This window comes from Hydractinia symbiolongicarpus, chromosome 3, assembly GCF_029227915.1.
Source record: "Hydractinia symbiolongicarpus strain clone_291-10 chromosome 3, HSymV2.1, whole genome shotgun sequence".
In the NCBI taxonomy this organism is placed as follows: domain Eukaryota; kingdom Metazoa; phylum Cnidaria; class Hydrozoa; order Anthoathecata; family Hydractiniidae; genus Hydractinia; species Hydractinia symbiolongicarpus.
In genome coordinates, this window is record NC_079877.1 from 4,262,577 (window position 1) to 4,281,254 (window position 18,678).

The 18,678-nt window shown below is 39.0% G+C and overlaps 6 protein-coding genes across 6 annotated transcripts; all 6 read right to left on the reverse strand.

Moving 5' to 3' along the window:
* Window positions 1-1,811: 1,811 nt before the first annotated feature.
* On the reverse strand, window positions 1,812-2,755 carry LOC130635381 (putative gastrointestinal growth factor xP4). The gene is made up of 5 exons (XM_057444711.1): window positions 2,632-2,755; window positions 2,424-2,558; window positions 2,217-2,354; window positions 1,989-2,120; window positions 1,812-1,915 (listed from the first exon to the last, which is right to left on the reverse strand). Exons 1-4 carry the CDS (start codon window positions 2,738-2,740, stop codon window positions 1,990-1,992), a joined length of 513 nt encoding a protein of 170 aa, XP_057300694.1. The 5' UTR covers window positions 2,741-2,755; the 3' UTR covers window positions 1,812-1,915; window position 1,989.
* Window positions 2,756-5,290: 2,535 nt separating this feature from the next.
* On the reverse strand, window positions 5,291-6,250 carry LOC130635382 (integumentary mucin C.1-like). Its single transcript, XM_057444712.1, has 5 exons — window positions 6,167-6,250; window positions 5,973-6,083; window positions 5,762-5,896; window positions 5,554-5,688; window positions 5,291-5,484 (listed from the first exon to the last, which is right to left on the reverse strand). Exons 1-5 carry the CDS (start codon window positions 6,225-6,227, stop codon window positions 5,306-5,308), a joined length of 621 nt encoding a protein of 206 aa, XP_057300695.1. The 5' UTR covers window positions 6,228-6,250; the 3' UTR covers window positions 5,291-5,305.
* Window positions 6,251-8,080: 1,830 nt separating this feature from the next.
* Window positions 8,081-9,380, reverse strand: LOC130635383 (putative gastrointestinal growth factor xP4). The gene is made up of 7 exons (XM_057444713.1): window positions 9,297-9,380; window positions 9,103-9,213; window positions 8,892-9,026; window positions 8,684-8,818; window positions 8,477-8,614; window positions 8,249-8,380; window positions 8,081-8,175 (listed from the first exon to the last, which is right to left on the reverse strand). Exons 1-6 carry the CDS (start codon window positions 9,355-9,357, stop codon window positions 8,250-8,252), a joined length of 711 nt encoding a protein of 236 aa, XP_057300696.1. The 5' UTR covers window positions 9,358-9,380; the 3' UTR covers window positions 8,081-8,175; window position 8,249.
* A 1,830-nt stretch (window positions 9,381-11,210) lies between these two features.
* On the reverse strand, window positions 11,211-12,518 carry LOC130635384 (putative gastrointestinal growth factor xP4). Its single transcript, XM_057444714.1, has 7 exons — window positions 12,427-12,518; window positions 12,233-12,343; window positions 12,022-12,156; window positions 11,814-11,948; window positions 11,607-11,744; window positions 11,379-11,510; window positions 11,211-11,305 (listed from the first exon to the last, which is right to left on the reverse strand). The coding sequence occupies exons 1-6, from the start codon at window positions 12,485-12,487 to the stop codon at window positions 11,380-11,382; spliced, it is 711 nt and encodes a 236-aa protein (XP_057300697.1). The 5' UTR covers window positions 12,488-12,518; the 3' UTR covers window positions 11,211-11,305; window position 11,379.
* Window positions 12,519-14,339: 1,821 nt separating this feature from the next.
* LOC130635385 (putative gastrointestinal growth factor xP4) lies at window positions 14,340-15,281 on the reverse strand. Its single transcript, XM_057444715.1, has 5 exons — window positions 15,151-15,281; window positions 14,943-15,077; window positions 14,736-14,873; window positions 14,508-14,639; window positions 14,340-14,434 (listed from the first exon to the last, which is right to left on the reverse strand). The coding sequence occupies exons 1-4, from the start codon at window positions 15,257-15,259 to the stop codon at window positions 14,509-14,511; spliced, it is 513 nt and encodes a 170-aa protein (XP_057300698.1). The 5' UTR covers window positions 15,260-15,281; the 3' UTR covers window positions 14,340-14,434; window position 14,508.
* Window positions 15,282-17,469: 2,188 nt separating this feature from the next.
* LOC130635386 (putative gastrointestinal growth factor xP4) lies at window positions 17,470-18,425 on the reverse strand. The gene is made up of 5 exons (XM_057444716.1): window positions 18,281-18,425; window positions 18,073-18,207; window positions 17,866-18,003; window positions 17,638-17,769; window positions 17,470-17,564 (listed from the first exon to the last, which is right to left on the reverse strand). The coding sequence occupies exons 1-4, from the start codon at window positions 18,387-18,389 to the stop codon at window positions 17,639-17,641; spliced, it is 513 nt and encodes a 170-aa protein (XP_057300699.1). The 5' UTR covers window positions 18,390-18,425; the 3' UTR covers window positions 17,470-17,564; window position 17,638.
* Window positions 18,426-18,678: the final 253 nt, after the last annotated feature.

The window sequence follows — 18,678 nt, forward strand, 5'->3', positions numbered from 1 at the left end:
GTATTAGTCCAATTCATGTCAAAGCCTTCTTTATACGCTCTTTTCTCTCTAATTACTGTAATTAATGAGTGCTTATAATCAAGATGGCCGTTTACAAATTACAACGTAAATTCGCCTCCGGGGAAGATATTGTGCATGTAGCATTCACCGTTTAAACTCTTGTGGGTTTCGCTTTGAAATATGTTGACACGGTCTATGAAGATCATTGTTGATTGTTGAATAAACGGAAGGTTTTTATCGGAGTGGTGTAGGACTAGGGTGCACACGAATCACACACGAGTTATTCTTGTCTTCGGTGACCAAACCAACAATTCCCAATCATACATGCGTGTTATACTTTCAAGAGATCGTTCTTTCGCGGTGAAGGTGATATTCCCTTCAATTTCAATGAATATGAAACAAAAGAGCTAAATTCCATCAGAAGGATGCGTTGCCAATCCTAGATCATTGGATTGTTCATTATACGACGTTCTGACAATGTCTTGTTGTTTTAGATAACTCACATGTCGAAACTATTTTTGTTGCGTACTACATCACATCTAGAAGGTGTCCATTCACACAAGACACGGTCGATTTTGCGGATTTAAATACCAATACGCGCTGCATCGTGCGCCTTTTTTGTCAGGGATGAAGAGATAAAAAAAAAGAATTTTCTAATATGCTTCAAAATTTACGTCAACGTAACCCTGTTTTGACAACTAGGGATACGTTTCCCTGTTTAACATGCTATTAACATTTCTTATTAAGAACAATGCTGGAGATGAGTAGTCGAAATGAAATACGTGCGTTTAACGTCACTGCTTCAATTGGACGTTAAGTATTTTTATCCCATGACTTTTCATTAATGCCCCTGCGCTGTCATTTATATACCCTCGATAACGGCTTGGTTATAAACGGCACTAGCGGGCCTTATACAGTATTATTTACTGATAGCTATTTTAAATCAGTATATACGGGAAATCCACAGCACTGATTGGGTAAAAGCCTCAACGACGAGCTTCATACAGCCCGGTGCAACTTTTGACCTTGTAACATACATATTAATAACTATAAATGCATACAAATAACATTGGAAAAAATAGCCAAACACATCCACACTGAAAAATGAAGTTGCAGTAAATCCTAAATCACGATTCACTCCGTCAGAATCAGAAAAACATGTTCCACGTTCGGTGTCGCAGATAAAAGAAAATGCTTTTAAAAACATTAACAGCACAATGAAAAACAAGCAAAACAACGTCGAATTTATGTGATAAACATGTATTTGAAAAATTGAAACAATAAAACTCAAATGGAAAGTTCTCTATTTTTTTTACAACCTTGTCATCTTACGAGAAATATTACTCTCGGTCAGCGTAGCGACCTCGCATGTTCGGTCTATGCTTTTGACCTCGCATAAACTTTCTCGGTACAGATAGACAAGTTATTTTATGTTGTATTAATAACGCCCGCAAAAGTAGCCTTTTTGTATTTAGATTTATGCTTTCCGTATCCGCCCTGACATTTTTGACTATCAAAATTGTGGCTCCGAATGAGACAGAATTGCCAAGTTGACAAAGTAGCAAAAAACGGCATTATCTGGTTAATAACGCCTTGGATAGAAATGCTCACGCCACGCTTGCACGGTTGCATTGCGATTCTGGGTATGGCGGCGCCAGAAGATTTCAGGCTTTACTAAATAACGCTTACTACTCCTTTCATCAAATAGGGACACTCAAGGCACCCTATGCAATAATTCAAATGTGTTTGGCTGCAGCGACATGACAAAAAGAAAATTGGCAGTCAAATCATTCATCTCCTACTGGATCTTATTGGGAAGGAAAAGTTCATATATTAGAGGTATTTATTTGACAACATATTTTTACAACAATGAGTACACTAAAGTTCGCATATAATCTTCCGAAGGTCCTCGTATCTAAACGAAAGGAAGTACATATTAAGCTCGTGGCCCGAAATGACTTGCTTACAAAAGTGTTCGCGTCTTTTACCTCATCGGTAATAACACCATGGCCCACGACCGGGCAATGAATTATAGCAGCAACCTCTTTTCATGCATTCGAATTCTGTTATACCAGGATAGCCGCAGTCGTCACGTTCTGTTGCTTTGCGCAGACATTTTTCTAACGAAAATTCAACACAAACCAGCAGTAAAAACTTTAAGGATCGCGCATTATGTTATTTTGCGACGAATGTGGAGAGCGTACTTCTATGCTTACCTAGGCGGTGGTAGCACCACGGTCCACTTTGGTTTAGCAATTCACTATAACAACAGCCTTTCTTCTCGCATGCCCGCTTCGTTATGCCTGGATAACCACAATCATGACGTCTTGTTGCTGCTATTTTCCGGCATTTTTCTAAAATTACGGATGGAAGAGTACACAATGCTTTCAAAATACCTAATCAGTAAGAGCGGAACAACTTACCTTGCCTGTAATAACACCACGGTCCCTTTTCCTTGATCGCGTTGTAACAGCATCCTTTTTTGACGCAATCTGATTTGCTTATCCCAGGGTAACCACAATCTTCACGTTTGTTTGCTTCAATCATGGGACAGTTTGCTAGAGTATTTTGAGAAATAATTAGTGGCCCAAATTGTCAGTGTTAATGCCGAAAACATAGTCGAAAATTTACCTTTTCGATGATAACACCACGGGCCAGCCACCTTTAATTCGCCATAACAACATCCCTTTCTCAAGCAATCCAACGGACTAATTCCATGGTAGCCACAATCAACGCGCATTGACGCCTTTTTGTTTCGACATTTTGCTATTACGAAACAAATTAGGTAGATTCACAACTAAAATGCAATGACAACCCCCTCAAGTGTAAGAAGCCGTATTACCTCCACATGTGTTGCAAAGCCTTGGGCAATGACTGGAAACGATTTTCTTTGAACAACTAGTTGATCTAACCACAGAGCACAAGATATTTCTGTTGCTGCAAACTCTTGTAGCTGAAAAATTAAGAACAAATGCAATTTTTTTATTATTGCGACGAAACATTGACGGCAATTGCAATGAAGAAGCATTAAAATACCTGTGGCAGCGGCAAAAGCCAAAACAACAAAACAAATCACGTAAATCTGATATTTCCTCATGATTCCGGCTCTTATTTCGTCGGTGCGCGAATCGTATTAGTCCAATTCATGTCAAAGCCTTCTTTATACGCTCCTTTCTCTCTAATTACTGTAATTAATGAGTGCTTATAATCAAGATGGCCGTTTACAAATTACAACGTAAATTCGCCTCCGGGGAAGATATTGTGCATGTAGCATTCACCGTTTAAACTCTTGTGGGTTTCGCTTTGAAATATGTTGACACGGTCTATGAAGATCATTGTTGATTGTTGAATAAACGGAAGGTTTTTATCGGAGTGGTGTAGGACTAGGGTGCACACGAATCACACACGAGTTATTCTTGTCTTCGGTGACCAAACCAACAATTCCCAATCATACATGCGTGTTATACTTTCAAGAGATCGTTCTTTCGCGGTGAAGGTGATATTCCCTTCAATTTCAATGAATATGAAACAAAAGAGCTAAATTCCATCAGAAGGATGCGTTGCCAATCCTAGATCATTGGATTGTTCATTATACGACGTTCTGACAATGTCTTGTTGTTTTAGATAACTCACATGTCGAAACTATTTTTGTTGCGTACTACATCACATCTAGAAGGTGTCCATTCACACAAGACACGGTCGATTTTGCGGATTTAAGTACCAATACGCGCTGCATCGTGCGCCTTTTTTGTCAGGGATGAAGAGATAAAAAAAAAGAATTTTCTAATATGCTTCAAAATTTACGTCAACGTAACCCTGTTTTGACAACTAGGGATACGTTTCTCTGTTTAACATGCTATTAACATTTCTTATTAAGAACAATGCTGGAGATGAGTAGTCGAAATGAAATACGTGCGTTTAACGTCACTGCTTCAATTGGACGTTAAGTATTTTTATCCCATGACTTTTCATTAATGCCCCTGCGCTGTCATTTATATACCCTCGATAACGGCTTGGTTATAAACGGCACTAGCGGGCCTTATACAGTATTATTTACTGATAGCTATTTTAAATCAGTATATACGGGAAATCCACAGCACTGATTAGGTAAAAGCCTCAACGACGAGCTTCATACAGCCCGGTGCAACTTTTGACCTTGTAACATACATATTAATAACTATAAATGCATACAAATAACATTGGAAAAAATAGCCAAACACATCCACACTGAAAAATGAAGTTGCAGTAAATCCTAAATCACGATTCACTCCGTCAGAATCAGAAAAACATGTTCCACGTTCGGTGTCGCAGATAAAAGAAAATGCTTTTAAAAACATTAACAGCACAATGAAAAACAAGCAAAACAACGTCGAATTTATGTGATAAACATGTATTTGAAAAATTGAAACAATAAAACTCAAATGGAAAGTTCTCTATTTTTTTTACAACCTTGTCATCTTACGAGAAATATTACTCTCGGTCAGCGTAGCGACCTCGCATGTTCGGTCTATGCTTTTGACCTCGCATAAACTTTCTCGGTACAGATAGACAAGTTATTTTATGTTGTATTAATAACGCCCGCAAAAGTAGCCTTTTTGTATTTAGATTTATGCTTTCCGTATCCGCCCTGACATTTTTGACTATCAAAATTGTGGCTCCGAATGAGACAGAATTGCCAAGTTGACAAAGTAGCAAAAAACGGCATTATCCGGTTAATAACGACTTGGATAGAAATGCTCACGCCACGCTTGCACGGTTGCATTGCGATTCTGGGTATGGCGGCGCCAGAAGATTTCAGGCTTTACTAAATAACGCTTACTACTCCTTTCATCAAATACGGACACTCAAGGCACCCTATGCAATAATTCAAATGTGTTTGGCTGCAGCGACATGACAAAAAGAAAATTGGCAGTCAAATCATTCATCTCCTACTGGATCTTATTGGGAAGGAAAAGTTCATATATTAGAGGTATTTATTTGACAACATATTTTTACAACAATGAGTACACTAAAGTTCGCATATAATCTTCCGAAGGTCCTCGTATCTAAACGAAAGGAAGTACATATTAAGCTCGTGGCCCGAAATGACTTGCTTACAAAAGTGTTCGCGACTTTTACCTCATCGGTAATAACACCATGGCCCACGACCGGGCAATGAATTATAGCAGCAACCTCTTTTCATGCATTCGAATTCTGTTATACCAGGATAGCCGCAGTCGTCACGTTCTGTTGCTTTGCGCAGACTTTTTTCTAACGAAAATTCAACACAAACCAGCAGTAAAAACTTTAAGGATCGCGCATTATGTTATTTTGCGACGAATGTGGAGAGCGTACTTCTATGCTTACCTAGGCGGTGGTAGCACCACGGTCCACTTTGGTTTAGCAATTCACTATAACAACAGCCTTTCTTCTCGCATGCCCGCTTCGTTATGCCTGGATAACCACAATCATGACGTCTTGTTGCTGCTATTTTCCGGCATTTTTCTAAAATTACGGATGGAAGAGTACACAATGCTTTCAAAATACCTAATCAGTAAGAGCGGAACAACTTACCTTGCCTGTAATAACACCACGGTCCCTTTTCCTTGATCGCGTTGTAACAGCATCCTTTTTTGACGCAATCTGATTTGCTTATCCCAGGGTAACCACAATCTTCACGTTTGTTTGCTTCAATCATGGGACAGTTTGCTAGAGTATTTTGAGAAATAATTAGTGGCCCAAATTGTCAGTGTTAATGCCGAAAACATAGTCGAAAATTTACCTTTTCGATGATAACACCACGGGCCAGCCACCTTTAATTCGCCATAACAACATCCCTTTCTCAAGCAATCCAACGGACTAATTCCATGGTAGCCACAATCAACGCGCATTGACGCCTTTATGTTTCGACATTTTGCTATTACGAAACAAATTAGGTAGATTCACAACTAAAATGCAATGACAACCCCCTCAAGTGTAAGAAGCCGTATTACCTCCACATGTGTTGCAAAGCCTTGGGCAATGACTGGAAACGATTTTCTTTGAACAACTAGTTGATCTAACCACAGAGCACAAGATATTTCTGTTGCTGCAAACTCTTGTAGCTGAAAAATTAAGAACAAATGCAATTTTTTTATTATTGCGACGAAACATTGACGGCAATTGCAATGAAGAAGCATTAAAATACCTGTGGCAGCGGCAAAAGCCAAAACAACAAAACAAATCACGTAAATCTGATATTTCCTCATGATTCCGGCTCTTATTTCGTCGGTGCGCGAATCGTATTAGTCCAATTCATGTCAAAGCCTTCTTTATACGCTCTTTTCTCTCTAATTACTGTAATTAATGAGTGCTTATAATCAAGATGGCCGTTTACAAATTACAACGTAAATTCGCCTCCGGGGAAGATATTGTGCATGTAGCATTCACCGTTTAAACTCTTGTGGGTTTCGCTTTGAAATATGTTGACACGGTCTATGAAGATCATTGTTGATTGTTGAATAAACGGAAGGTTTTTATCGGAGTGGTGTAGGACTAGGGTGCACACGAATCACACACGAGTTATTCTTGTCTTCGGTGACCAAACCAACAATTCCCAATCATACATGCGTGTTATACTTTCAAGAGATCGTTCTTTCGCGGTGAAGGTGATATTCCCTTCAATTTCAATGAATATGAAACAAAAGAGCTAAATTCCATCAGAAGGATGCGTTGCCAATCCTAGATCATTGGATTGTTCATTATACGACGTTCTGACAATGTCTTGTTGTTTTAGATAACTCACATGTCGAAACTATTTTTGTTGCGTACTACATCACATCTAGAAGGTGTCCATTCACACAAGACACGGTCGATTTTGCGGATTTAAGTACCAATACGCGCTGCATCGTGCGCCTTTTTTGTCAGGGATGAAGAGATAAAAAAAAAGAATTTTCTAATATGCTTCAAAATTTACGTCAACGTAACCCTGTTTTGACAACTAGGGATACGTTTCCCTGTTTAACATGCTATTAACATTTCTTATTAAGAACAATGCTGGAGATGAGTAGTCGAAATGAAATACGTGCGTTTAACGTCACTGCTTCAATTGGACGTTAAGTATTTTTATCCCATGACTTTTCATTAATGCCCCTGCGCTGTCATTTATATACCCTCGATAACGGCTTGGTTATAAACGGCACTAGCGGGCCTTATACAGTATTATTTACTGATAGCTATTTTAAATCAGTATATACGGGAAATCCACAGCACTGATTGGGTAAAAGCCTCAACGACGAGCTTCATACAGCCCGGTGCAACTTTTGACCTTGTAACATACATATTAATAACTATAAATGCATACAAATAACATTGGAAAAAATAGCCAAACACATCCACACTGAAAAATGAAGTTGCAGTAAATCCTAAATCACGATTCACTCCGTCAGAATCAGAAAAACATGTTCCACGTTCGGTGTCGCAGATAAAAGAAAATGCTTTTAAAAACATTAACAGCACAATGAAAAACAAGCAAAACAACGTCGAATTTATGTGATAAACATGTATTTGAAAAATTGAAACAATAAAACTCAAATGGAAAGTTCTCTATTTTTTTTATAACCTTGTCATCTTACGAGAAATATTACTCTCGGTCAGCGTAGCGCCCTCGCATGTTCGGTCTATGCTTTTGACCTCGCATAAACTTTCTCGGTACAGATAGACAAGTTATTTTATGTTGTATTAATAACGCCCGCAAAAGTAGCCTTTTTGTATTTAGATTTATGCTTTCCGTATCCGCCCTGACATTTTTGACTATCAAAATTGTGGCTCCGAATGAGACAGAATTGCCAAGTTGACAAAGTAGCAAAAAACGGCATTATCCGGTTAATAACGCCTTGGATAGAAATGCTCACGCCACGCTTGCACGGTTGCATTGCGATTCTGGGTATGGCGGCGCCAGAAGATTTCAGGCTTTACTAAATAACGCTTACTACTCCTTTCATCAAATACGGACACTCAAGGCACCCTATGCAATAATTCAAATGTGTTTGGCTGCAGCGACATGACAAAAAGAAAATTGGCAGTCAAATCATTCATCTCCTACTGGATCTTATTGGGAAGGAAAAGTTCATATATTAGAGGTATTTATTTGACAACATATTTTTACAACAATGAGTACACTAAAGTTCGCATATAATCTTCCGAAGGTCCTCGTATCTAAACGAAAGGAAGTACATATTAAGCTCGTGGCCCGAAATGACTTGCTTACAAAAGTGTTCGCGACTTTTACCTCATCGGTAATAACACCATGGCCCACGACCGGGCAATGAATTATAGCAGCAACCTCTTTTCATGCATTCGAATTCTGTTATACCAGGATAGCCGCAGTCGTCACGTTCTGTTGCTTTGCGCAGACATTTTTCTAACGAAAATTCAACACAAACCAGCAGTAAAAACTTTAAGGATCGCGCATTATGTTATTTTGCGACGAATGTGGAGAGCGTACTTCTATGCTTACCTAGGCGGTGGTAGCACCACGGTCCACTTTGGTTTAGCAATTCACTATAACAACAGCCTTTCTTCTCGCATGCCCGCTTCGTTATGCCTGGATAACCACAATCATGACGTCTTGTTGCTGCTATTTTCCGGCATTTTTCTAAAATTACGGATGGAAGAGTACACAATGCTTTCAAAATACCTAATCAGTAAGAGCGGAACAACTTACCTTGCCTGTAATAACACCACGGTCCCTTTTCCTTGATCGCGTTGTAACAGCATCCTTTTTTGACGCAATCTGATTTGCTTATCCCAGGGTAACCACAATCTTCACGTTTGTTTGCTTCAATCATGGGACAGTTTGCTAGAGTATTTTGAGAAATAATTAGTGGCCCAAATTGTCAGTGTTAATGCCGAAAACATAGTCGAAAATTTACCTTTTCGATGATAACACCACGGGCCAGCCACCTTTAATTCGCCATAACAACATCCCTTTCTCAAGCAATCCAACGGACTAATTCCATGGTAGCCACAATCAACGCGCATTGACGCCTTTATGTTTCGACATTTTGCTATTACGAAACAAATTAGGTAGATTCACAACTAAAATGCAATGACAACCCCCTCAAGTGTAAGAAGCCGTATTACCTCCACATGTGTTGCAAAGCCTTGGGCAATGACTGGAAACGATTTTCTTTGAACAACTAGTTGATCTAACCACAGAGCACAAGATATTTCTGTTGCTGCAAACTCTTGTAGCTGAAAAATTAAGAACAAATGCAATTTTTTTATTATTGCGACGAAACATTGACGGCAATTGCAATGAAGAAGCATTAAAATACCTGTGGCAGCGGCAAAAGCCAAAACAACAAAACAAATCACGTAAATCTGATATTTCCTCATGATTCCGGCTCTTATTTCGTCGGTGCGCGAATCGTATTAGTCCAATTCATGTCAAAGCCTTCTTTATACGCTCTTTTCTCTCTAATTACTGTAATTAATGAGTGCTTATAATCAAGATGGCCGTTTACAAATTACAACGTAAATTCGCCTCCGGGGAAGATATTGTGCATGTAGCATTCACCGTTTAAACTCTTGTGGGTTTCGCTTTGAAATATGTTGACACGGTCTATGAAGATCATTGTTGATTGTTGAATAAACGGAAGGTTTTTATCGGAGTGGTGTAGGACTAGGGTGCACACGAATCACACACGAGTTATTCTTGTCTTCGGTGACCAAACCAACAATTCCCAATCATACATGCGTGTTATACTTTCAAGAGATCGTTCTTTCGCGGTGAAGGTGATATTCCCTTCAATTTCAATGAATATGAAACAAAAGAGCTAAATTCCATCAGAAGGATGCGTTGCCAATCCTAGATCATTGGATTGTTCATTATACGACGTTCTGACAATGTCTTGTTGTTTTAGATAACTCACATGTCGAAACTATTTTTGTTGCGTACTACATCACATCTAGAAGGTGTCCATTCACACAAGACACGGTCGATTTTGCGGATTTAAGTACCAATACGCGCTGCATCGTGCGCCTTTTTTGTCAGGGATGAAGAGATAAAAAAAAAGAATTTTCTAATATGCTTCAAAATTTACGTCAACGTAACCCTGTTTTGACAACTAGGGATACGTTTCCCTGTTTAACATGCTATTAACATTTCTTATTAAGAACAATGCTGGAGATGAGTAGTCGAAATGAAATACGTGCGTTTAACGTCACTGCTTCAATTGGACGTTAAGTATTTTTATCCCATGACTTTTCATTAATGCCCCTGCGCTGTCATTTATATACCCTCGATAACGGCTTGGTTATAAACGGCACTAGCGGGCCTTATACAGTATTATTTACTGATAGCTATTTTAAATCAGTATATACGGGAAATCCACAGCACTGATTGGGTAAAAGCCTCAACGACGAGCTTCATACAGCCCGGTGCAACTTTTGACCTTGTAACATACATATTAATAACTATAAATGCATACAAATAACATTGGAAAAAATAGCCAAACACATCCACACTGAAAAATGAAGTTGCAGTAAATCCTAAATCACGATTCACTCCGTCAGAATCAGAAAAACATGTTCCACGTTCGGTGTCGCAGATAAAAGAAAATGCTTTTAAAAACATTAACAGCACAATGAAAAACAAGCAAAACAACGTCGAATTTATGTGATAAACATGTATTTGAAAAATTGAAACAATAAAACTCAAATGGAAAGTTCTCTATTTTTTTTATAACCTTGTCATCTTACGAGAAATATTACTCTCGGTCAGCGTAGCGCCCTCGCATGTTCGGTCTATGCTTTTGACCTCGCATAAACTTTCTCGGTACAGATAGACAAGTTATTTTATGTTGTATTAATAACGCCCGCAAAAGTAGCCTTTTTGTATTTAGATTTATGCTTTCCGTATCCGCCCTGACATTTTTGACTATCAAAATTGTGGCTCCGAATGAGACAGAATTGCCAAGTTGACAAAGTAGCAAAAAACGGCATTATCCGGTTAATAACGCCTTGGATAGAAATGCTCACGCCACGCTTGCACGGTTGCATTGCGATTCTGGGTATGGCGGCGCCAGAAGATTTCAGGCTTTACTAAATAACGCTTACTACTCCTTTCATCAAATACGGACACTCAAGGCACCCTATGCAATAATTCAAATGTGTTTGGCTGCAGCGACATGACAAAAAGAAAATTGGCAGTCAAATCATTCATCTCCTACTGGATCTTATTGGGAAGGAAAAGTTCATATATTAGAGGTATTTATTTGACAACATATTTTTACAACAATGAGTACACTAAAGTTCGCATATAATCTTCCGAAGGTCCTCGTATCTAAACGAAAGGAAGTACATATTAAGCTCGTGGCCCGAAATGACTTGCTTACAAAAGTGTTCGCGACTTTTACCTCATCGGTAATAACACCATGGCCCACGACCGGGCAATGAATTATAGCAGCAACCTCTTTTCATGCATTCGAATTCTGTTATACCAGGATAGCCGCAGTCGTCACGTTCTGTTGCTTTGCGCAGACATTTTTCTAACGAAAATTCAACACAAACCAGCAGTAAAAACTTTAAGGATCGCGCATTATGTTATTTTGCGACGAATGTGGAGAGCGTACTTCTATGCTTACCTAGGCGGTGGTAGCACCACGGTCCACTTTGGTTTAGCAATTCACTATAACAACAGCCTTTCTTCTCGCATGCCCGCTTCGTTATGCCTGGATAACCACAATCATGACGTCTTGTTGCTGCTATTTTCCGGCATTTTTCTAAAATTACGGATGGAAGAGTACACAATGCTTTCAAAATACCTAATCAGTAAGAGCGGAACAACTTACCTTGCCTGTAATAACACCACGGTCCCTTTTCCTTGATCGCGTTGTAACAGCATCCTTTTTTGACGCAATCTGATTTGCTTATCCCAGGGTAACCACAATCTTCACGTTTGTTTGCTTCAATCATGGGACAGTTTGCTAGAGTATTTTGAGAAATAATTAGTGGCCCAAATTGTCAGTGTTAATGCCGAAAACATAGTCGAAAATTTACCTTTTCGATGATAACACCACGGGCCAGCCACCTTTAATTCGCCATAACAACATCCCTTTCTCAAGCAATCCAACGGACTAATTCCATGGTAGCCACAATCAACGCGCATTGACGCCTTTATGTTTCGACATTTTGCTATTACGAAACAAATTAGGTAGATTCACAACTAAAATGCAATGACAACCCCCTCAAGTGTAAGAAGCCGTATTACCTCCACATGTGTTGCAAAGCCTTGGGCAATGACTGGAAACGATTTTCTTTGAACAACTAGTTGATCTAACCACAGAGCACAAGATATTTCTGTTGCTGCAAACTCTTGTAGCTGAAAAATTAAGAACAAATGCAATTTTTTTATTATTGCGACGAAACATTGACGGCAATTGCAATGAAGAAGCATTAAAATACCTGTGGCAGCGGCAAAAGCCAAAACAACAAAACAAATCACGTAAATCTGATATTTCCTCATGATTCCGGCTCTTACTTCGTCGGTGCGCGAATCGTATTAGTCCAATTCATGTCAAAGCCTTCTTTATACGCTCTTTTCTCTCTAATTACTGTAATTAATGAGTGCTTATAATCAAGATGGCCGTTTACAAATTACAACGTAAATTCGCCTCCGGGGAAGATATTGTGCATGTAGCATTCACCGTTTAAACTCTTGTGGGTTTCGCTTTGAAATATGTTGACCCGGTCTATGAAGATCATTGTTGATTGTTGAATAAACGGAAGGTTTTTATCGGAGTGGTGTAGGACTAGGGTGCACACGAATCACACACGAGTTATTCTTGTCTTCGGTGACCAAACCAACAATTCCCAATCATACATGCGTGTTATACTTTCAAGAGATCGTTCTTTCGCGGTGAAGGTGATATTCCCTTCAATTTCAATGAATATGAAACAAAAGAGCTAAATTCCATCAGAAGGATGCGTTGCCAATCCTAGATCATTGGATTGTTCATTATACGACGTTCTGACAATGTCTTGTTGTTTTAGATAACTCACATGTCGAAACTATTTTTGTTGCGTACTACATCACATCTAGAAGGTGTCCATTCACACAAGACACGGTCGATTTTGCGGATTTAAGTACCAATACGCGCTGCATCGTGCGCCTTTTTTGTCAGGGATGAAGAGATAAAAAAAAGAATTTTCTAATATGCTTCAAAATTTACGTCAACGTAACCCTGTTTTGACAACTAGGGATACGTTTCCCTGTTTAACATGCTATTAACATTTCTTATTAAGAACAATGCTGGAGATGAGTAGTCGAAATGAAATACGTGCGTTTAACGTCACTGCTTCAATTGGACGTTAAGTATTTTTATCCCATGACTTTTCATTAATGCCCCTGCGCTGTCATTTATATACCCTCGATAACGGCTTGGTTATAAACGGCACTAGCGGGCCTTATACAGTATTATTTACTGATAGCTATTTTAAATCAGTATATACGGGAAATCCACAGCACTGATTGGGTAAAAGCCTCAACGACGAGCTTCATACAGCCCGGTGCAACTTTTGACCTTGTAACATACATATTAATAACTATAAATGCATACAAATAACATTGGAAAAAATAGCCAAACACATCCACACTGAAAAATGAAGTTGCAGTAAATCCTAAATCACGATTCACTCCGTCAGAATCAGAAAAACATGTTCCACGTTCGGTGTCGCAGATAAAAGAAAATGCTTTTAAAAACATTAACAGCACAATGAAAAACAAGCAAAACAACGTCGAATTTATGTGATAAACATGTATTTGAAAAATTGAAACAATAAAACTCAAATGGAAAGTTCTCTATTTTTTTTACAACCTTGTCATCTTACGAGAAATATTACTCTCGGTCAGCGTAGCGACCTCGCATGTTCGGTCTATGCTTTTGACCTCGCATAAACTTTCTCGGTACAGATAGACAAGTTATTTTATGTTGTATTAATAACGCCCGCAAAAGTAGCCTTTTTGTATTTAGATTTATGCTTTCCGTATCCGCCCTGACATTTTTGACTATCAAAATTGTGGCTCCGAATGAGACAGAATTGCCAAGTTGACAAAGTAGCAAAAAACGGCATTATCCGGTTAATAACGCCTTGGATAGAAATGCTCACGCCACGCTTGCACGGTTGCATTGCGATTCTGGGTATGGCGGCGCCAGAAGATTTCAGGCTTTACTAAATAACGCTTACTACTCCTTTCATCAAATACGGACACTCAAGGCACCCTATGCAATAATTCAAATGTGTTTGGCTGCAGCGACATGACAAAAAGAAAATTGGCAGTCAAATCATTCATCTCCTACTGGATCTTATTGGGAAGGAAAAGTTCATATATTAGAGGTATTTATTTGACAACATATTTTTACAACAATGAGTACACTAAAGTTCGCATATAATCTTCCGAAGGTCCTCGTATCTAAACGAAAGGAAGTACATATTAAGCTCGTGGCCCGAAATGACTTGCTTACAAAAGTGTTCGCGACTTTTACCTCATCGGTAATAACACCATGGCCCACGACCGGGCAATGAATTATAGCAGCAACCTCTTTTCATGCATTCGAATTCTGTTATACCAGGATAGCCGCAGTCGTCACGTTCTGTTGCTTTGCGCAGACATTTTTCTAACGAAAATTCAACACAAACCAGCAGTAAAAACTTTAAGGATCGCGCATTATGTTATTTTGCGACGAATGTGGAGAGCGTACTTCTATGCTTACCTAGGCGGTGGTAGCACCACGGTCCACTTTGGTTTAGCAATTCACTATAACAACAGCCTTTCTTCTCGCATGCCCGCTTCGTTATGCCTGGATAACCACAATCATGACGTCTTGTTGCTGCTATTTTCCGGCATTTTTCTAAAATTACGGATGGAAGAGTACACAATGCTTTCAAAATACCTAATCAGTAAGAGCGGAACAACTTACCTTGCCTGTAATAACACCACGGTCCCTTTTCCTTGATCGCGTTGTAACAGCATCCTTTTTTGACGCAATCTGATTTGCTTATCCCAGGGTAACCACAATCTTCACGTTTGTTTGCTTCAATCATGGGACAGTTTGCTAGAGTATTTTGAGAAATAATTAGTGGCCCAAATTGTCAGTGTTAATGCCGAAAACATAGTCGAAAATTTACCTTTTCGATGATAACACCACGGGCCAGCCACCTTTAATTCGCCATAACAACATCCCTTTCTCAAGCAATCCAACGGACTAATTCCATGGTAGCCACAATCAACGCGCATTGACGCCTTTATGTTTCGACATTTTGCTATTACGAAACAAATTAGGTAGATTCACAACTAAAATGCAATGACAACCCCCTCAAGTGTAAGAAGCCGTATTACCTCCACATGTGTTGCAAAGCCTTGGGCAATGACTGAAAACGATTTTCTTTGAACAACTAGTTGATCTAACCACAGAGCACAAGATATTTCTGTTGCTGCAAACTCTTGTAGCTGAAAAATTAAGAACAAATGCAATTTTTTTATTATTGCGACGAAACATTGACGGCAATTGCAATGAAGAAGCATTAAAATACCTGTGGCAGCGGCAAAAGCCAAAACAACAAAACAAATCACGTAAATCTGATATTTCCTCATGATTCCGGCTCTTATTTCGTCGGTGCGCGAATCGTATTAGTCCAATTCATGTCAAAGCCTTCTTTATACGCTCTTTTCTCTCTAATTACTGTAATTAATGAGTGCTTATAATCAAGATGGCCGTTTACAAATTACAACGTAAATTCGCCTCCGGGGAAGATATTGTGCATGTAGCATTCACCGTTTAAACTCTTGTGGGTTTCGCTTTGAAATATGTTGACACGGTCTATGAAGATCATTGTTGATTGTTGAATAAACGGAAGGTTTTTATCGGAGTGGTGTAGGACTAGGGTGCACACGAATCACACACGAGTTATTCTTGTCTTCGGTGACCAAACCAACAATTCCCAATCATACATGCGTGTTATACTTTCAAGAGATCGTTCTTTCGCGGTGAAGGTGATATTCCCTTCAATTTCAATGAATATGAAACAAAAGAGCTAAATTCCATCAGAAGGATGCGTTGCCAATCCTAGATCATTGGATTGTTCATTATACGACGTTCTGACAATGTCTTGTTGTTTTAGATAACTCACATGTCGAAACTATTTTTGTTGCGTACTACATCACATCTAGAAGGTGTCCATTCACACAAGACACGGTCGATTTTGCGGATTTAAGTACCAATACGCGCTGCATCGTGCGCCTTTTTTGTCAGGGATGAAGAGATAAAAAAAAAGAATTTTCTAATATGCTTCAAAATTTACGTCAACGTAACCCTGTTTTGACAACTAGGGATACGTTTCCCTGTTTAACATGCTATTAACATTTCTTATTAAGAACAATGCTGGAGATGAGTAGTCGAAATGAAATACGTGCGTTTAACGTCACTGCTTCAATTGGACGTTAAGTATTTTTATCCCATGACTTTTCATTAATGCCCCTGCGCTGTCATTTATATACCCTCGATAACGGCTTGGTTATAAACGGCACTAGCGGGCCTTATACAGTATTATTTACTGATAGCTATTTTAAATCAGTATATACGGGAAATCCACAGCACTGATTGGGTAAAAGCCTCAACGACGAGCTTCATACAGCCCGGTGCAACTTTTGACCTTGTAACATACATATTAATAACTATAAATGCATACAAATAACATTGGAAAAAATAGCCAAACACATCCACACTGAAAAATGAAGTTGCAGTAAATCCTAAATCACGATTCACTCCGTCAGAATCAGAAAAACATGTTCCACGTTCGGTGTCGCAGATAAAAGAAAATGCTTTTAAAAACATTAACAGCACAATGAAAAACAAGCAAAACAACGTCGAATTTATGTGATAAACATGTATTTGAAAAATTGAAACAATAAAACTCAAATGGAAAGTTCTCTATTTTTTTTACAACCTTGTCATCTTACGAGAAATATTACTCTCGGTCAGCGTAGCGACCTCGCATGTTCGGTCTATGCTTTTGACCTCGCATAAACTTTCTCGGTACAGATAGACAAGTTATTTTATGTTGTATTAATAACGCCCGCAAAAGTAGCCTTTTTGTATTTAGATTTATGCTTTCCGTATCCGCCCTGACATTTTTGACTATCAAAATTGTGGCTCCGAATGAGACAGAATTGCCAAGTTGACAAAGTAGCAAAAAACGGCATTATCCGGTTAATAACGCCTTGGATAGAAATGCTCACGCCACGCTTGCACGGTTGCATTGCGATTCTGGGTATGGCGGCGCCAGAAGATTTCAGGCTTTACTAAATAACGCTTACTACTCCTTTCATCAAATACGGACACTCAAGGCACCCTATGCAATAATTCAAATGTGTTTGGCTGCAGCGACATGACAAAAAGAAAATTGGCAGTCAAATCATTCATCTCCTACTGGATCTTATTGGGAAGGAAAAGTTCATATATTAGAGGTATTTATTTGACAACATATTTTTACAACAATGAGTACACTAAAGTTCGCATATAATCTTCCGAAGGTCCTCGTATCTAAACGAAAGGAAGTACATATTAAGCTCGTGGCCCGAAATGACTTGCTTACAAAAGTGTTCGCGACTTTTACCTCATCGGTAATAACACCATGGCCCACGACCGGGCAATGAATTATAGCAGCAACCTCTTTTCATGCATTCGAATTCTGTTATACCAGGATAGCCGCAGTCGTCACGTTCTGTTGCTTTGCGCAGACATTTTTCTAACGAAAATTCAACACAAACCAGCAGTAAAAACTTTAAGGATCGCGCATTATGTTATTTTGCGACGAATGTGGAGAGCGTACTTCTATGCTTACCTAGGCGGTGGTAGCACCACGGTCCACTTTGGTTTAGCAATTCACTATAACAACAGCCTTTCTTCTCGCATGCCCGCTTCGTTATGCCTGGATAACCACAATCATGACGTCTTGTTGCTGCTATTTTCCGGCATTTTTCTAAAATTACGGATGGAAGAGTACACAATGCTTTCAAAATACCTAATCAGTAAGAGCGGAACAACTTACCTTGCCTGTAATAACACCACGGTCCCTTTTCCTTGATCGCGTTGTAACAGCATCCTTTTTTGACGCAATCTGATTTGCTTATCCCAGGGTAACCACAATCTTCACGTTTGTTTGCTTCAATCATGGGACAGTTTGCTAGAGTATTTTGAGAAATAATTAGTGGCCCAAATTGTCAGTGTTAATGCCGAAAACATAGTCGAAAATTTACCTTTTCGATGATAACACCACGGGCCAGCCACCTTTAATTCGCCATAACAACATCCCTTTCTCAAGCAATCCAACGGACTAATTCCATGGTAGCCACAATCAACGCGCATTGACGCCTTTATGTTTCGACATTTTGCTATTACGAAACAAATTAGGTAGATTCACAACTAAAATGCAATGACAACCCCCTCAAGTGTAAGAAGCCGTATTACCTCCACATGTGTTGCAAAGCCTTGGGCAATGACTGGAAACGATTTTCTTTAAACAACTAGTTGATCTAACCACAGAGCACAAGATATTTCTGTTGCTGCAAACTCTTGTAGCTGAAAAATTAAGAACAAATGCAATTTTTTTATTATTGCGACGAAACATTGACGGCAATTGCAATGAAGAAGCATT

Excerpts from the sequence above, each read along its gene's own strand:
- LOC130635381 (XM_057444711.1), bottom strand. The coding sequence starts at position 2,740 with ATGCGCGTTGATTGTGGCTACCATGGAATTAGTCCGTTGGATTGCTTG. Across the intron at positions 2,559-2,631 it reads GTGGTGTTATCATCGAAAAG|CAAACTGTCCCATGATTGAA; the intron begins GTAAATTTTCGA and ends AAAATACTCTAG. Across the intron at positions 2,121-2,216 it reads GTGGTGCTACCACCGCCTAG|AAAAATGTCTGCGCAAAGCA; the intron begins GTAAGCATAGAA and ends AATTTTCGTTAG.
- LOC130635382 (XM_057444712.1), bottom strand. The coding sequence starts at position 6,227 with ATGAGGAAATATCAGATTTACGTGATTTGTTTTGTTGTTTTGGCTTTT. Across the intron at positions 5,897-5,972 it reads GCTTTGCAACACATGTGGAG|CAAAATGTCGAAACATAAAG; the intron begins GTAATACGGCTT and ends GTTTCGTAATAG. Across the intron at positions 5,485-5,553 it reads GTGGTGTTATTACAGGCAAG|AAAAATGCCGGAAAATAGCA; the intron begins GTAAGTTGTTCC and ends CCGTAATTTTAG.
- LOC130635383 (XM_057444713.1), bottom strand. The coding sequence starts at position 9,357 with ATGAGGAAATATCAGATTTACGTGATTTGTTTTGTTGTTTTGGCTTTT. Across the intron at positions 9,214-9,296 it reads GGCTTTTGCCGCTGCCACAG|CTACAAGAGTTTGCAGCAAC; the intron begins GTATTTTAATGC and ends TTAATTTTTCAG. Across the intron at positions 8,381-8,476 it reads GTGGTGCTACCACCGCCTAG|AAAAATGTCTGCGCAAAGCA; the intron begins GTAAGCATAGAA and ends AATTTTCGTTAG.
- LOC130635384 (XM_057444714.1), bottom strand. The coding sequence starts at position 12,487 with ATGAGGAAATATCAGATTTACGTGATTTGTTTTGTTGTTTTGGCTTTT. Across the intron at positions 12,344-12,426 it reads GGCTTTTGCCGCTGCCACAG|CTACAAGAGTTTGCAGCAAC; the intron begins GTATTTTAATGC and ends TTAATTTTTCAG. Across the intron at positions 12,157-12,232 it reads GCTTTGCAACACATGTGGAG|CAAAATGTCGAAACATAAAG; the intron begins GTAATACGGCTT and ends GTTTCGTAATAG.
- LOC130635385 (XM_057444715.1), bottom strand. The coding sequence starts at position 15,259 with ATGCGCGTTGATTGTGGCTACCATGGAATTAGTCCGTTGGATTGCTTG. Across the intron at positions 15,078-15,150 it reads GTGGTGTTATCATCGAAAAG|CAAACTGTCCCATGATTGAA; the intron begins GTAAATTTTCGA and ends AAAATACTCTAG. Across the intron at positions 14,640-14,735 it reads GTGGTGCTACCACCGCCTAG|AAAAATGTCTGCGCAAAGCA; the intron begins GTAAGCATAGAA and ends AATTTTCGTTAG.
- LOC130635386 (XM_057444716.1), bottom strand. The coding sequence starts at position 18,389 with ATGCGCGTTGATTGTGGCTACCATGGAATTAGTCCGTTGGATTGCTTG. Across the intron at positions 18,208-18,280 it reads GTGGTGTTATCATCGAAAAG|CAAACTGTCCCATGATTGAA; the intron begins GTAAATTTTCGA and ends AAAATACTCTAG. Across the intron at positions 18,004-18,072 it reads GTGGTGTTATTACAGGCAAG|AAAAATGCCGGAAAATAGCA; the intron begins GTAAGTTGTTCC and ends CCGTAATTTTAG.